At 46.8% G+C, this 16940-nt stretch overlaps 1 protein-coding gene across 6 annotated transcripts in view; it reads left to right on the top strand.

The window, feature by feature from the left end:
• The window catches only part of cc2d2a (coiled-coil and C2 domain containing 2A), a 233414-nt gene that overhangs the window by 146117 nt on the left and 70357 nt on the right, over nt 1-16940 (top strand). For all 6 annotated transcript variants that reach the window (XM_038791604.1, XM_038791608.1, XM_038791605.1 and 3 more), the window contains exons 23-24: nt 3632-3835; nt 7829-7921. In XM_038791604.1, the coding sequence (XP_038647532.1) occupies nt 3632-3835; nt 7829-7921 (297 nt within the window). The remainder of the gene's footprint in view (nt 1-3631; nt 3836-7828; nt 7922-16940) is intronic.

Here is a 16940-nt window from a genome sequence, read left to right as displayed (position 1 = left end):
CATCGGACACCCTCGCCCATCGGACACCCTCGCCCATCGGACACCCTCGCCCATCGGACACCCTCGCCCATCGGACACCCTCGCCCATCGGACACCCTCGCCCATCGGACACCCTCGCCCATCGGACACCCTCGCCCATCGGACACCCTCGCCCATCGGACTCCCCCGCCCATCGGACTCCCCCGCCCATCGGACTCCCCCGCCCATCGGACACCCTCGCCCATCGGACACCCTCGCCCATCGGACACCCTCGCCCATCGGACACCCTCGCCCATCGGACACCCTCGCCCATCGGACACCGCTCCCCCATCGGACACCCTCGCCCATCGGACACCCTCGCCCATCGGACACCCCCGCCCATCGGACACCCCCGCCCATCGGACACCCCCGCCCATCGGACACCCCCGCCCATCGGACACCCCCGCCCATCGGACACCCCCGCCCATCGGACACCCTCGCCCATCGGACACCCTCGCCCATCGGACACCCTCGCCCATCGGACACCCTCGCCCATCGGACACCCTCGCCCATCGGACACCCTCGCCCATCGGACACCCTCGCCCATCGGACACCGCCCCCCCCATCGGACACCACTCGCCCATCGGACACCCTTGCCCTTCGGACACCCTCGCCCATTGGACACCCTCGCCCATCGGACACCCTCGCCCTTCGGACACCCTCGCCCTTCGGACACCCTCGTCCATCAGACACCCTCGCCCATCGCACCCCACCATCACATTCCCCCCCCGCAGCAGACATACTCGCCCATCGGACCCCCCCCCCCCCCCTCATCAGGCACTTCCCCATCAAACTCCCTCACCCGCGTCAGGCACTCCCCCCCCCCCCCCCCCCCCCTTTCTCCAACCAACCAGTCACCCTTCCTGAAAGCTGAAAGCTGAAAGGCAGTCCAGGCACCACAGTAAAAAATCACTGTTGCAGCGCAAAAGTTTCCAAGTATCTGCTGCCTCGGGCAAAAGTCTTTAAAGCAGCAGCTCTTACAAGTGTCAGAGGCTTTCTCAAAAGCCTAGAACACTTGAAAGGGCCTCAAATCTCCTGATAGCCTTTGAAATGCCAAACACCCATTCAATTGCACTGAGAAAACCCTCTCAGTGCCCTATGATTTGCATTTCTATGGGTCAGACACAGCTGCTGGCTGGATTGTGTATTGACCTTTCCCTTCATGCATAATTGCCTCTCAATTGCCCTGCCTTGATGCTAACTATGGTGTTAATAAACACTCTTAGTATGATTGACAGCTCCTTACCGCATCAAAAGCACCAAACTACTTTCTGCTGTGAGAAAAGAGGAAGCGAAGCCACTTTGTGTCATGCATAACAATCCACATTGTTCCCTTTACTTGGACTCTATCCCTCTCTCCCCAAAACTAGCATTATCACTCTATATCCTCCATATACCCAGCCTCAACCCATCTGTCCAAACAACCATAACACAGTATCCAACTTGCTTTTCTTCTTTGACGTCCTTGAATATGCCAGCATGTCCCATCTCGATATCTATGTTCACTGTTGCCCATGAGCAGGGTTGCCACATTCCATAGATTTCCATCCACAGTTTTTATCTTACCAGCCTGGCTGAGCAAGGGCAAGTGAAGTGAGATGCACACTGATTGCACACAACATTGACTGTGGAAGTCATGAGCTCCTTCTGCATCTAAAGAGTAAATATTTATTTTGTTTTTATCGTTTAAAGTTGATAATAGTTGTATTAATATATAAATGATTAGGTATTTTCTACAACTCATTATGAAATATTCACAGGTACTAAACTTATTCAATTTTATTCAAGGGTCATGGTTAGTGAACAAGACTGATTTCAATTTTGCGGCCCACTGAAATGAAGTAGGGCCACTCAGTAGCCCAGGTTGCCCATCACTGCTTTATTTAAATCCTTCCAGTTCATTTTTGATCTTTCTTTATGGCACCAAAATTTGCAAATTACTTTGTAATTTTGGCCATAATGCATATTCCTTCTCACCAACATTCCATGCAAATACCTACATCAGCGATCACCAATTCAACACTGTAAGACTGCTCTTGTATTGTTCTGTTCCTAACTATCAAATGTGCACTCTCTAAGCAATGACTTCGTCCTTGGCCTCTTCTTCCTTATTTAATGGGCAGGATTCTCCAGTCTCTGACGCCGAAATTGCATTCGGCTATTGGCCAGAGAATCCCCGTTTGCGCTTATTTCAAGGGCGGTGCCGCATTTGCGATGCCCCCCCCCCCCCTCCAAAACAGCATACTTGCACCGCATGCCATATAGACGGCCTCAGGACGTCATCTGAGGCCTTCCCCCAATGGGCCAAGTTCCCAATGGCATGGGTCACTCCTGCTATTTATTTTCGTGAACCTGGCATGGCGGCTGCGGACTGAGTCCAGTGCCGCCACAGTCGGGTGGGTGCCGCTCCGCGGGCACCGGGGGCTTTGGTGGGGGATGGGAACACTGGTAGGGGGTGGTACAGGGGTGGTGAGCCTGGGCACAGGGGGGCATATTTAGTAGACCGGGTCTGCATGCTGCCACGCCATGTTGCACGGCCGTGGCCTATCTCCGGCCATATCTGCAGCTAAAGCAGGGGGCTTTACACTTCATGCCTGCTAGCCCCCCACCAGACAGAGGATCAGTGCAGCTTTTGCGCCATTTTTTCGGGGGTAAAACAAACTGTTCCCACGCGGTGTCAGCACTTAGTCTTCAAATCGGAGAATCCAGCCCTATGTATCTCTCAGGAACATCATTGGCAAGTACAAGATCAGTTTTAAAATACACACTAATGATGCCCAGGTCTACCTCTCCATACCCAACTACCTTGTCACATTACTTGCCTGATGTATAGGCATGGATGGGTCACAACCTTCTCCAACTCAGCATCAAGAACACTGAAGATATTCCTTTGTTTCCATAGACACCACTTCTGACTTGAGCATTCTCAATGACTGGGCAAATGTGCACCCTTGTTATCTTGTTTGACCTTGAACTAAGCTGTGAGCCCAACATTCCATTGACAAGACCAGTAACTTCCAGATATGTCGCATTGGCTGCCTTTACCCCAACTCAACTCCAGTCCAGAAACATTTAAATATGCTTTTGTGCACTCCAGTCCTGGATACTCTTTGGCAGCCTCCATACTTTACCCATAACGCACCATAAACTACATCCTTACCTTGATGATCTAGATTGGCTCCTCACGCTGCAATTTATTATATCAAAATTCTGGCTTATAAAACACTTCAGATTTTGCCTTATTCCAGCTCTGCAATTCTTCCCACCATTTCAAATGCTTGTTCCTCTAAATCCAGCCTTCAATACAAAGCTCTTTCTGTTTGCACATTTTATGGTAGTTGGGATATCCTTTTTGCCAATCCTACCCTCTGGAATTCCTTCCTTAGATTCCTAAACATTTCTACTTCTCTCCCTACCTATTTACAAACTTCAAAATCCATTTCTTCAGTCATTTTATAACTGCTAGCCCAAATGTCTCCCAATTCCTGTCTTTGTTGGTGAAGCATTATAGAGCATAACTTTATACTAAGGGAGCTATAAAATCATGTACAGAAGGGGCCATTCAGCCCATCAAGCCTTTGTGGGCTTTTTCAAGCAAAATGTCTTCTTGCAGAGTACGACAGGTGGTGAGGCTCAGGAAAAAGACTTCTTCAGGCTGGAGCAGCTGCAAGAAGAATTCAACTTTGTTTCAGAAGACGATTTTATTAAGTCCAAGCGATTCCGACTTCTGCAGCTCCGAAATGAAGAGGTGGCAGAGTTCCTTAATTATAAACAAGTACCGATTCTGGATCGCGAGATTTCTGAGAAAATTTTCCAGGTATGATCTTGAGGCTTTGCACAGGTTTGGCTTGAAAAACATGCTGTACACAACAGAGTATGTTCCCAGTGGTGATGGTACTGGAGGAGCTACCCAGAGTCTTTTGGGGAAATTTTCCGAGGCTCTTTAAGGCAGGTTTGGGGTGGGGGCTGAGAAAACTTGGAAAATCATGATTGGACATTTATCTCAACGCGTTTCTACTCCCTTCCCGGGACAGATTATGGAAAAGTCAGGGATCCCCACAGCTGAGGAGAGGTGGTAATTTTACTTATTATGGAGACAGATAAGAGGAAGTATTAGAGAGGAATCGCTCTTTCCCAATAGGAGAGCCACCTCCAACTGTGTGTCCAACTCAACAGTGAGGAGAAGACGAAAGGAAAACAAGATGGACTGTCTCAGTGGAACTGACAAACTGTGAAGCTTTGATCAGTTACACTGAATAGTTACCATTTATATAACTATTCAGTTTGTCAGAGAGTGCTATCACTGTGTGACAAGTGATTGTCAAATGCTTGAAAGGCACTTCATCCACCTTCAGCTGCATTTCCTCCATCCCAGTGAACTAGGTTGGGACAAATTGCCTCACAACGTGTCTTGTCAGTGAAGCTCCAGTCCACCCACCTCCCCTGTACATCCCACAGCCCCATATCTCTAACTCTTCCCAAGTTCTGTGATCCTTTCTCTTGCAATGTGACAAAGCAGGGAAGTGGGAGTATTAGGAATGGCTTGTGTTCACAGGAGTGAAGGATAACACTTGTGTTTAGTGTCTGCGAGACATGCATGTGAGAGGGCAATAAACTGTTATTGTGGGCAGTGTTGTGTTATGCTGCTTCGGATAACACAGGCTGCTACTTGATGCAGTCTTAACTAAAGGATGCTCCAGATTCTGAAATGAGTTCAACGTGTTTATTAAACTATTAACACAGTTCTCAAATGAGTTTGATTCTCTGCTAATCCAACTGTAGTAATCTCAGCCACGTACTGGGGTGTGATGCTTCTGATCAACCCTGTCTAACTCTGTAGATGTCTGTCTGTGGAAAGAGGCAGGATGTGAGTGCCTCATCCCTTTTATAGTGTTTATGTCATGCCCCCTTGTGGTGATGCCCCCTCTGAGTGTCCTGACTGCCCATTGGTTGTGTCCTATTCTGAGTGTTCATTGGTTGCATGTTTGCATATCATGACAGGCAGTTCACATCGTGATGTGAGGTCCTTGCAGACAGAGAGAGGGAGGAATGAGCGGAGCTGCAAGCTGTGTTGTTCTGAGGCATGTTGTGCTGGAGAAATCTGCACATCAGAATGTGGGGCTTGGCACTTGACATTGTTTCCCTGCTCATCTGTCATGCCCTCCTGAGTTCTTGGACCCATGACTATTTCTGACCATGCCTCCTTGGCTGAAGAAGCTGTCCTCTTCTGTCCATAGGAAAGCTCACATCATTGCAACTCCTCAGCTCTACCTCAAGGAAAGTGTTGGAGATCTGGGGGGCCAGGCCACCAAGGCCTCCTCATCATTCCTGTGGGTGCGGCTGTCTGAAAAGTTCAATTTTCTGGTGAGATTCATTGGTCAAGGAACCACGGGTGTAATTCTCCCCTACCCGGCGGGGCGGGGGGACCCGGCGTAGCGGAGTGGCAGCAACCACTCCGACGTCGGGCCTCCCCAAAGGTGCGGAATTCTCCACACCTTTCGGGGCTAGGCCCGCGCCGGAGTGGCTCCCGCTCCGCCGACTGGCGCCAACGGCCTTTGGCGCCACTCCGATCGGCTTTGGGGCCATCCAAAAGGCCTTCGCTGGTCAGCGTGAGTCCGCGCATGCGCCGGAGCGTCAGCGGCCGCTGACATCACCACCGGCGTATGTGCGGTGGAGGGGGTCTCTTCCATGGTGGAGGCCACGGCAGCGGCAGAAGAAAAAGAGTGCCCCACGGCACAGGCCCGCCCGCCAATCGATGGGCCCCGATCGCGGGCCAGGCCACTGTGGGGGCAACCCCCCGGGTCCAATCACCCCACGCCCCCCCCCCCCCCCGGACCCTGGGGCCTGCTCGCGCCGCCTACTCCCGCCGGCACAGAGGTGGTTTAAACCACGTCGGCGGGAGACATGACAGTGGCGGGACTTTGGCCCATCACGGGCCGGAGAATCGCCGCGGGGAGCCCGCCGACCAGCGGGGCGCGATTCCCACCCCCGCCAATTCCCGGGTGTAGGAGAATTCCGGCCACGGCGGGGGTGGGATTTACGCCAGCCCCGGGCAATTCCCCGACCCTGCGGGAGGTCGGAGAATTCCGCCCCAGATCTTAATTGTTTGCTGTGGTAAAGAGCTCTTACATTGTTGACTCTCAGGACAAAGAGCTTGTCAGTGTCATTCACATATTCAAGTTCAAGTGTTAAGAAATGTCCCAGAAATGGTAGCCTCTAAATCCCTTGCTGGACTTGTTGGAAAGTGAGTTGTAATTATTGCTCATCAGTGTGACTGAACATTGATCAAGTCCTGGAGTGGAATTAATCGTGAAAATCACTGGTGATGTGGCCATTGACAGCAGTTCCTGGATGCTCACTCAGTGGAGGATGAGGGGAGCAGTAAATGGTTGCATCTAAAGTCTTTGTTACTTAAGCCTGCTCAAAATGTCATTTGTTGATTTTCTACTTTTTTGGCAAGAAAGCGGGTTAGCTTTCAGCTAGGGCCAAAGGAGCTGGAAATATTGAGATTTCTGGTAGGTGATGTTACAGCCTCCTTTTTGGAGAGCTGGTGGAACTGGCCACAAATATTTTCATCACCCCGATCACAAGAGTGGCCTTAAGATGAGGATTTTCAAATCCAAATTCTTGCCAGGCAGCCTGTCCACCTACCTTAGCTGCTGAAAAATGCAAGGGAATTTGGGTAAATTCTCTAGGAGTGGAGGTTAAATTAACCTAGTAATTTGTAGTTTGTATGACTAGCAAAAGTGAGTTTTGTCCACCTCACATTGCGATGATGGGGGAAGAGTGTGGTATGGTAGTATGGATTAAGTAATTCAAAGGATCTGTCTAATGCTCTGGGGACATGGGTTCATATCCCAGTACGTCAGCTGGTTGAATTTAAATCCAATTCATAAAATCTGGAATTGAAAGCTGGCTTCATTAAAGGTGACCGTAAGGGCGGCACAATGGTTAGCACTGCTGCCTCACGGTGCCGAGGACCCGGGTTTGATCCCTGGCGAGGTCTGCCAGCTGCGGCCGTTGAGTCCCGGGCACCGGGTGAATCCGGCAAATGCATATTTCAATAAGCTATGCTGATCTGGATCATGCCTAGTGAAGGCGAAATCCAGATTGCAACACCTCGCGAGACGTTTTGAGCATCGCGAATCACGCGAGATTCAACAGCCTTATCGCAACACCAAGTGAGGCGCAACGAGGCCATTGAATCGCGCCCAATATCTTCAGCAGAATGGTCACTGAAGTATGTTCCAAGTAGCTTTGGGGAAATAGGTGCACAAGCTCATAACTCTGTCATTGTGCGTGCTAGTTAGCAAGAAAAGCCCCAAAATAAACAATTTGGCATAAGGATTCCTAATTTTGTTAAAATCATTATAGGCAACATTTAAAGTTTAAAAGCTTCAAATTTGTAACTTTGCCTCGCAACTAGGAGATTTATACAAATGGAATACTGGAGAATCTGTCAAACTAGGCTATGGTCGGTAAAATGAAAAAGTAAACCATAACAAAGTAATTTTCCAGTGCAACATGTGCACTAAAAAATCCTGTATGTGTCTCAATGAATGAAGAATACTTAATCTGGTGCCTTGTTATTGTTGAGTTTTGGAGCAGCAATGCTCTGTCATGGTTCTGCAAATGGTGAGTTTGTAAGCTCAGTCAGTCTGGCAGGGTCATATACACAGGAGTTTTACTTTACAGATAGAAAAATTAGGTGAAGTATGTCGGCTAAATATTCAGGAAAAACATTTTCTAATTTAGAAATCTGTTTGCAAATTTGTACATCATGCTTTCTTTTATCCTTTTCTTACTTTAGGAATATGAGAAGAAAAATCGTGAAAAAGATGTAGTTGATATGACAAGCCATCTTGATCCCCACAGAGCACTGGTAGCTAGGTTCCTGCAGAAGGTAATCGAATAACACTATCAGCCTGGTTTTGGATGTAACCTTACAATCAAATTTTTAAAGTTCCAGTGAAAGACATCATAGAGTTCAACATTGTAGTTTCTGACTTATGGCTAAGTGATTTACTGTGACAGGTATAATCAGCAAAAGATTTTCATTGAATGCATTTTCTAGAAAAGAAATATTGCTGAGCTAAACATAAAGAACATTCTTTCAGTTCCATATCAGTAATACAGTCGTCAAAGGAAAGGTGAGAACCATCAAAGATGTAAATTGACTTGTAGTAAATGCAGTGACTTTGATATAAATAAGTTGGAATACTTGAAAAGGCTGAAATAACTCAAAACATCAGTCTTCAGGGATAGATGGTATTTGTTCTAGCATGCTGAGAAAGATGGAAAGAGATTGGTAAGATTTTGACCATCATTGTGAATTAATCAATGGGCACTGATGAGACAGGCTAAACCAATGTGGTGCCCATATTCAACAAGTACGACAAAGCAGACATAAGCAATCAGAGACACTTTAGTTTTCTAACTCAAGCAAATTAATTGATTCTTCACACATGAAGGTCTAGTTTCAAAACTCTGATTCCATATTTTGCTTGGTTGAAGTGTGAATCAGGAAGGTAATCAGGAAGGTGGGGGAGTTGCAATACTGGTTAGAGAACATATTACAGCTGTACAGAGGGAGGACACCAGGGAAGAATCCATGTGGGTTCTACCTGTGGGTAGAACTCAGAAACAGGAAGTGGGTACTATGATGGGGGTGCACTACAGGCCTCCCAACAGCCCATGGGAAGTTGAATAATAATAATTGCTTATTGTCACAAGCAGGCTTCATTGAAGTTACTGTGAAAAGCCCCTAGTCGCCACATTCCGGGGCCTGTTCGGGGAAGCCGGTACAGGAATTGAACCGCTGCTGCCTTGTTCTGCATTACAAGCCAGCTGTGCTAAACCAGCCCCTATAGAACAGTATGTAAGCAGATTCTGAATAGATTTAGATTTAGTTGTGTTGTTGTAGTGGGAGACTTTAATTTTCCTCATATTTACTGGAAATCCCTTAGGGCTAGGGTTCTGGATGGTTCGCAATTTGTTAAGTGAGTCCAAGAAGGTTTTTTTTAGAACAATATGTGGATAGTCCGACCAGGGAGGGGCTATATTGGACCTAGTACTAGGAAATGAGCCCGGCCAGGTCATTAAAGTTGCAGTGGGAGAACATGTGACAAACAGTGACCACAATTCCGTGAGCTTCCGGATACTCATGGAAAAGGCCGAGTGTTGTCCTCGGGTTAAGGTGCTAAATTGGGGGAAGGCTACCTATGACCAGAATAGGCAGGATGTGGAGGCTGTTGATTGGGAGAGGTGTTTGAGGGTAAATCCACATTTGGCATGTGCAATCTTTTAAGGAGCAGATGATAAGAATGCAGGACAGGCATGTGCCGGTAAAATAGAAGGACAGGAAAGGCAGGATTTTGGAACCATGGATGACCAGAAAAATTGAGAATTTGTCAAAAATAAAAAAGATGCATATGTGAGGTACAGGCAACTAAAAACAGATAAAGCACTTGAGGAATACAAAGAAAGTAGATAAGAGCTCAAGCAGGGAGTTAGGATTACAAAAAGGGTCACAAAATGTCCTTGGAAGACAGGATTAAGGAGAATCCCAAGGCATTTTATACCTATATTAGGAACAAGAGGGTAGCTAGAGAAAGAGTTGGTCCACTCGAGGATAAAGGAGGGAAATTATGTGTAGAACCAGAGGAAGAAGGTGAGGAGCTTATTGAGTATTTTGCATCAGTCTTCACATAGGAGAAGGTGACGTTGATTGGTGGTGTCTCAGAAGGATGTGTAAACACTTTAGAACAGATCGTTACTATGAGGGAGGAAGTGTTAGGTGTGTTAAAAAGCATTAAGGTAGACAAATACCTAGGGCCAGATGGCTTCTATCCCAGATTACTGAGAGAGACAAGAGATGAAATCGCTGGGTCTCTAACAGAAAGCTTTGTATTCTCGTTGGCCACAGGTGTGATCTCAGAGGATTGGAGGATAGCCAATGTTGTACCGTTATTTAAAAAGGGTTGCAAGGATAATCCAGGTAATTATAGGACAGTAATCTTGACGTCAGTGATAGTGAAATTGTTGAAAAGGATTCTCAGAGATAGGATCTATGTACATTTGGAAGTGAATGGTCTTATCAGCGACAGACAACATGGTTTTGTATGAGGGAGCTCGTGTCTCACTAATTGAATTTTTTGAGTAGGTGACAAAAATGATTGACAAGCGAAGGACTGTGGATGTTGTCTATATGGACTTTAGTAAAGCATTTGATAAGATTCCCCATGGCAGGCTGGTGCAAAAGATTAAATCACATTGGGTCAGGGGTGAACTAGCTGGATAGATTCAGAAATGGCTTGGCCATAGAAGACAGAGTGTAGCAGTGGAAGGGTGTTTTTCCGAATGGAGGTCTGTAACCAATGATGTTTCGTAGTTGTCAATGCTGTTGTAATATATATAAATGACTTGGAAGAAAACATAGCGCGGTCTGATTAGCAAGTTTGTGGATAATACTAAGATTGCAGGAGTTCTGAATAGTGATGAAGATTGTCAGAGAATACAACTGGATATAGATAGGCTGCAAAATTGGGCAGAGAAATGGCAGATGGAATTTAACTCGGACAAATGCGAGGTGATGTATTTTGGTAGATCCCATTCAGGTGGGAGATATAAAATAAATGACAGAACCAACAGTATCAGAGAGACACAGAGAAATCTGGGTGCGCAGATCCACAGATCCTTTAAAGTGGCAGCACAGGTGGAAATGGTGGAAAAGAAAGTATATGACATGCTTGCCTTCATGGGACGGGGTATCGAGTATACAAACTCGAAAATTATGTTACAGTTATATGGAACATTAGTTCGGCCACGTTTGGAATAATGTGTCCAATTCTGGTCACCGCACTAACAGAAGGATGTGGAGGCTTTGGAGAGAGTACAGAAAAGATTTACCAGGATGTTGCCTGGTATGGAAGGGTATTAGCTGTGAGGAGAGAGTGAATAAACTGGGATTGTTCGCCCTAGAGAGACTGAGGCTGAGGGGCAACCTGATAGAAGTTTATAAACTTATTAGGGGTATAGATAGGGTGAACAGTTGGAGTCTTTGTCCCAGGGCAGAAATGACAATTACAAGGGAGCACAAGTTCAAGGTCAGGGGGAAAGGGTCAGTGGAGATGTGTGGCGCAAGATTTTTACACAGAGGGTGGTGGTGGCCTGGAATACACTGCCAAGTGAGGTGGTTGAGGCAGATACATCAGTGACCTTTAAAACTTATCTGGTTAGGCACATGAACAGGCGGAATATAGAAGGATACAGGCAGTTGGTCTAGATAGGACACGTGATCGGCGTAGGCTTGGAGGGCCGAAGGGCCTGTTCCTGTGCTGTATTGTTCTTTGTAAGAAGTCTTACAACACCAGGTTAAAGTCCAACAGGTTTGTTTCAAACACGAGCTTTCGGAGCACAGCTCCTTCTTCAGGTGACCTGTGCTCACCCAGTCCAACGCCAGCATCTCCACATCATGTATTGTTCTTTGTAAGTAGTATGGGATCAATTTACAATGGTCATTAATAAAAAAGTGGAGTCCAAGATGAAGTTATCAAACTGTATATTAGCTCACGGAAGAAAGGAATTGTGAATGGCTTGGAAGAATGATCAAATCTGCAGTGAAATATATTGAAAAGTTTGATATGTTTAAAAATTAGATGAATAAGATACAGGTTAATTGTGTTTGTACTAGTGACAAGGTGCTGCTTAGGTGATTGTTAAATAAGTTAAGAGCCCATGGTGTTAAGGGTAAGATCCTGGCATGGGTAGAGGATTGACTGACTGGCAGAAGGCAGAGAGTGGGGATAAAGGGGTCTTTTTCAGAATGGCAGCCGGTGACTACTGGTGTACCTCAGGGGTCGGTGCTGGGACCACAACTTTTCACAATATACATTAATGATCTGGAGGAAGGAACTGAAGGCACGGTTGCTAAGTTTGCAGATGATACAAAGATCTGTAGAGGGGCAGGCAGTATTGGGGAAGCAGGCAGGCTGCAGAAGAGCTTGGACAGGCTAGGAGAGTGGGCAAAGAAGTGGCAGATGGATACAATGTGGAAAAGTGTGAGGTTATGCACTTTGGAAGGAGAAATGGAGGCATAGACTATTTTCTAAATGGGAAGATGCATTGGAAATTAGAAGCACAAAGAGACTTGGGAGTCCTTGTTCATGATTCTCTTAAGGTTAATGTGCAGGTTCAGTCGGCAGTTAGGATGGCAAATGCAATGTTAGTATTCATGTCGAGAGGGCGAGAATACAAGACCAGGGATGTACTTCTGAGGTTATATAAGGCTCTGGTCAGATCCCATTTGCAATATTGTGAGCAGTTTTGGGCGCTGTATCTAAGGAAGGATGTGCTGGCCTTGGAAAGGGTCCAAGGAGGTTCACAAGAATGATCCCTGGAATGAAGAGCTTGTCGTATGAGGAACTGTTGAAGACTCTGGGTCTGTACTCATTGGAGTTTAGAAGGATGAGGGGGGATCTTAATGAAACTTACAGGATACAGTGTGGCCTGGATAGAGTGGACGTGGAGAGAATGTTTCCACTTGTAGGAAAAAGTAGAAGCAGAGGATACAATCTCAGACTGTTGCACATTTTACTTGAGTGTATTACGCGTTTTATTGGAGTGTATTAACACGCCTCCGTTTAAAGGCCGTGTGCTTAACACTACTACAGCTCTGTGTATGTAATTCTGCTCGGAGTCGCCAGGTGCCGTATTTAGACACCTCACAAGTATATCAAGGTCAGGTTCAAAGTAATAAATCTGTACACCGATTAGTAAGTTCAAACGATTGATATTTATTATAACAAATATAATAAATACACATGCCTACGCTAAAGACTAAGTTACTTCTAAACTAAACGACTAAAATACTTATCTAAACAGGAACAGGCAAGGTCAGGGAGCGAGGCCTTCGTCCCGTTCTTGGTCTGCAACTCTCAGAAAGTTAGAGGTCGTCAGGGTCTAGCAAGTCTGGTTCACGTAGCGAGCGTCGTGGTGAAACTTACAGTTTGATGGCTGGTGGCTCAACGGCTGGTGATGGAACTGGAGTCAGGATGCGATGTATCAGCAAAGCGATGAAGACAGCAGAGAGCCGGAGCCAAAACAACAGCAGAGCCGGAGCCAACAGCAGCAGAGCCGGAGCCAACAGAACGGACCATGTGCGGGGTCTACTTTTATAGGTCCCCCCAAAGTCCGTGCCTCTTCGGGGAGGTCTCTACCTGCTGTATATCGATTGGGTCTTCTCCCAATCGATATTTTCCAAACCCCCCAATCTGAGGGTCACTTCTCGACGGGTGGGGCGGTCTCTATGGTGCTTTGTGATGGATACTTATGGTGCCATTTCGTCTGGGCGTCCACTCAAAGTATCCATTCAAACCTAAATGTTTCTATTGTGTGGGCCTGGATCTGGATCACCTCATTGCTATGCAAATCATTGTTGCCATTTACACCTTTAGCTGAGATTCTGCACCTGGCCATAAACTGGTTTCTGTACGTGCAGAATGCTAATTAGCCTTCTGCAAACTGCTTGTCCTTGCTAAGACTGTTTTCTCCCTGCAGCCTAACCAGTTCTCCATGTTGTAGCCCAGTGTCCATCTTAGGTGGCTACAAGACTAAAGGGATGATCCTTTAAAACAGAGATGAGGAGGAATTTCTTCAGCCAGAGGATGGTGAATCTGTGGATCTCTTTTCCGCAGGAGGTTGTGAAGGTCAAATCACTGAGTGTCTTTAAAACAGAGATAGATAGGTTTTTGATCAATAAGGCGATCAGGGGTTATGGGGAGAAGGCAGGAGAATGGGGATGAGAAAAATATCAACCAATGATTGAATGGCGGATCAGACTCGATGGGCTGAGTGGTCTAATTCTTCTCCTATGTCTTATGGTCCTATATACCAGCTGACAATACTGGACGAGTCAACTCCCAGACTGAAATATGACTGGAAGTCAAACACATTCACAACAATCTGCCAGTATGCTGTTAACAACAAAGAACAAAACATTTATTAAACAAGAAAAAATGAACTATATTACACAAGACAAAAAGGTTGGAAAGGTTTCAATATAGATACCAGAAAATAATTCACACTATTCCTTTTATCCCAGAAACTCTTCCACACACAAAACCCCAGTGAAGATTTACAACTGCCTCATGACCAAGGTTTCTTGTTTGGATTAGCTCAGTTTTAAACATTTTTTTTCCAGTGGACTGCCGAGCATTCACTGGATGGTTCACTTCAGCTGCTGTCTCTCCCTAAGATACCAAAAAGCGCAATCTAAACTCACTACGTGACAACTTCAGAGAAAACACACGAGTTCCCCAGCGGGCTTGCAGGATTTCTTATTCAAGAGGTTTGTCACAACCCTTTGGGCTAATGTGCAGTCAATTCCAACCCCAGTTGACCCGGAGTTGCAACACAAGTGAAATTGGATGTTATTTTTAAATATCTGAGGTCTTTGGCTGAGCTCAATAAACTGCAGTCACCAGGTTTGTAACTTTAACACAGGTAATCTTTTATTATTTAACATTAATATAATTAAACTGAGAAAAATGTAACTGACTACCTGATACCCCTTTTCCAACCCGCCCTCCCCCCTTTCTGACTACTCCACTCTATATACACACAGACAAACAATAGAGGAAAACTGGTAAAGAAAATATCAATAGTAATAAAAGGATAAAGGATTTCTGCACGAGGGTGGCTTCCAGTTACTATCTTTCTGGAGTTCAAGCTTTTGATTCAGTACCACTTTCTTCAAGATCATTTCAAGTTTATAGTAAAGATGTGCTAAGCACTCACTGACTTTAGAACAATAAAGCAATTCTTTACTTCAGCAGCTAGAGAGAGAGAGAAATAAAGTTCCTTCTCCTTTCAAGGTCTAATCACCTCTGCTCAGCTCTCTCTGAAGCATCCCACAGGAACCAGTCACTGACTTGTCAGCCAGAACATTATCACTAGCCAACCCACAGGTTGCCAGCCAGCCAATCGAACTGACTTCCTCCAAAGCTGGTTCTTAAGATTCCCTTGGTGCCAATGAGTCTGGTTTCTCCTCTCAAAAGAACAGATCCTGGAACACACTGTCCTGACTAGCAGGCTGCCTCAGCTTGAGTCCTCTGCTTAAAGGCGCTTTCCAATTATGAGTCCACAGACCAAAAATAATAAAATAAATCGAAAGAAATGGGGACAAAGAGAAATCAAAAAGAAGGACTCTAACATACCTCCCCCTTTTAGAAAGATGAAATGTCATTGCAAGGATGTTTTATACCAAGGTACGTGACACTAAGCACACATCCATTCATCCTTCTTTTCCCATTGCCTAAATCCCCCCCCAATTCTTATGTATGCCACTTATCAACATTTAAGCCTGTGATAATGCATTTGCAATAATATTGTCCTTTCCAGGAATTGAAAAATTTAACATCGAAAAGTTGCAACAAAAAACTCCAAAGGAACAATCTTGCGTTCCAAGTTTTAAATTTCCCTATAAACGCGAGCAGATTATGGTCCATATAGACTAAACTTTGTTTATTGTCATGTCAAACATATACTCCGAAACGTTGAAGTAACAATGCAAGGCTTCCTTCTCAGTGGTGGAGTACTTTCTTTGGCATAGAGTTAGTTTTTCTGAAAGATATTCCACAGGCCTCTCTATTCCTGACTCATCAAAGTAATAATAATCGTTACCAGTATCACAAGTAGGTTTACATTAACACTTCAATGGCATTACCTGTATTAGCACTGCTCTAACCTCCACTAAGTTAGTGCCAAAGAAAGTACTCCACACACTAACTGCCCTTCTGTGTTTCCCTGTCTTTCTGTATGTCTGAGGACCCCTGTCACAGTTTTCTCTCCTATGACTTTTTTTAACTTCACTAAACTGCTCACCATTTGGTAACCTATCACTTCACTTCAGGAATAGTAGAACCTCATTAAACATACATGTATACAAACAAGGCTCCAGATTTCCTGCCACCCAGTTCACAAAACCCTCTAATGAAACTGAAACCAGGGTTGGGATTCTCCGAACCCCGCCGGGTCGGAGAATCGCCCGGGGCCGGCGTCAATCTCGCCCCCGCCGTGTCCCGAATTCTCCGCTACCAGATATTCAGCGGGGGCAGGAATCGCGCCGCGCCGGTCGGCGGGCCCCTCCCGGCGATTCTCAGGCCCGCGATGGGCCGAAGTCCCGCCACTATCAACCCTCTCCCGCCGGAGTGGATCAAACCACCTACCTTACCAGCGGGAGCAAGCGGCGCGGGCGGGCTCTGGGGGGGGGGGGGCTCTGGCCCCGGGGTCTGTCCCCACAGTGGCCTGGCCCGCGATCGGGGCCCACCGATCGGCGGGCGGGCCTGTGCCGTGTGGGCACTCTTCCTTCTGCCTTCACCATGGTCTTCACTATGGCGGAGGCGGAAGTGACCCCCTCCCCTGCGCATGCGCGGGGATGACGTCAGCAGCCACTGACGCTCCGGCGCATGCGCGGACTTCCGCCAGCCGGCAAAGTCCCTTCGGCCCCGGCTGGCATGGCGCCAAAGGCCGCTCACGCCGGCTGGCGGGACGAGAACCACTCCGGCGCGGGCCTAACACCTCAAGGTGAGGGCTTGGCCCCTAAAGGTGCGGAGACACGTCACTCCATCACGCCGGGACCCCCCCGCCCTGCCGGGTAGTGGAGAATCCCGGCCCTGGTTTCACCTTTCTTAACACCCAAACACAAAATATTATATTAAAGCGATACATTAGCTCCCATTAGCCCCCCCCCCCCCCCCCCCTCCACCCCGGCCCCCATAGCAGGACCAGCGAGCCATTGAAATCTCCATTCACTTCGATGGGACTGGAAGATCTGCTAACGTGAGGGGCTAGAAAAGTCCGGTCATTGTTCCTAACACTGGGCATAAAAACATTTAATGTAAGGCTTAACTTCTGTGGATAAG

This window comes from Scyliorhinus canicula, chromosome 3 (genome assembly GCF_902713615.1).
Source record: "Scyliorhinus canicula chromosome 3, sScyCan1.1, whole genome shotgun sequence".
NCBI classification, from domain to species: domain Eukaryota; kingdom Metazoa; phylum Chordata; class Chondrichthyes; order Carcharhiniformes; family Scyliorhinidae; genus Scyliorhinus; species Scyliorhinus canicula.
This window is presented reverse-complemented; position numbering and strand designations above follow the sequence as displayed.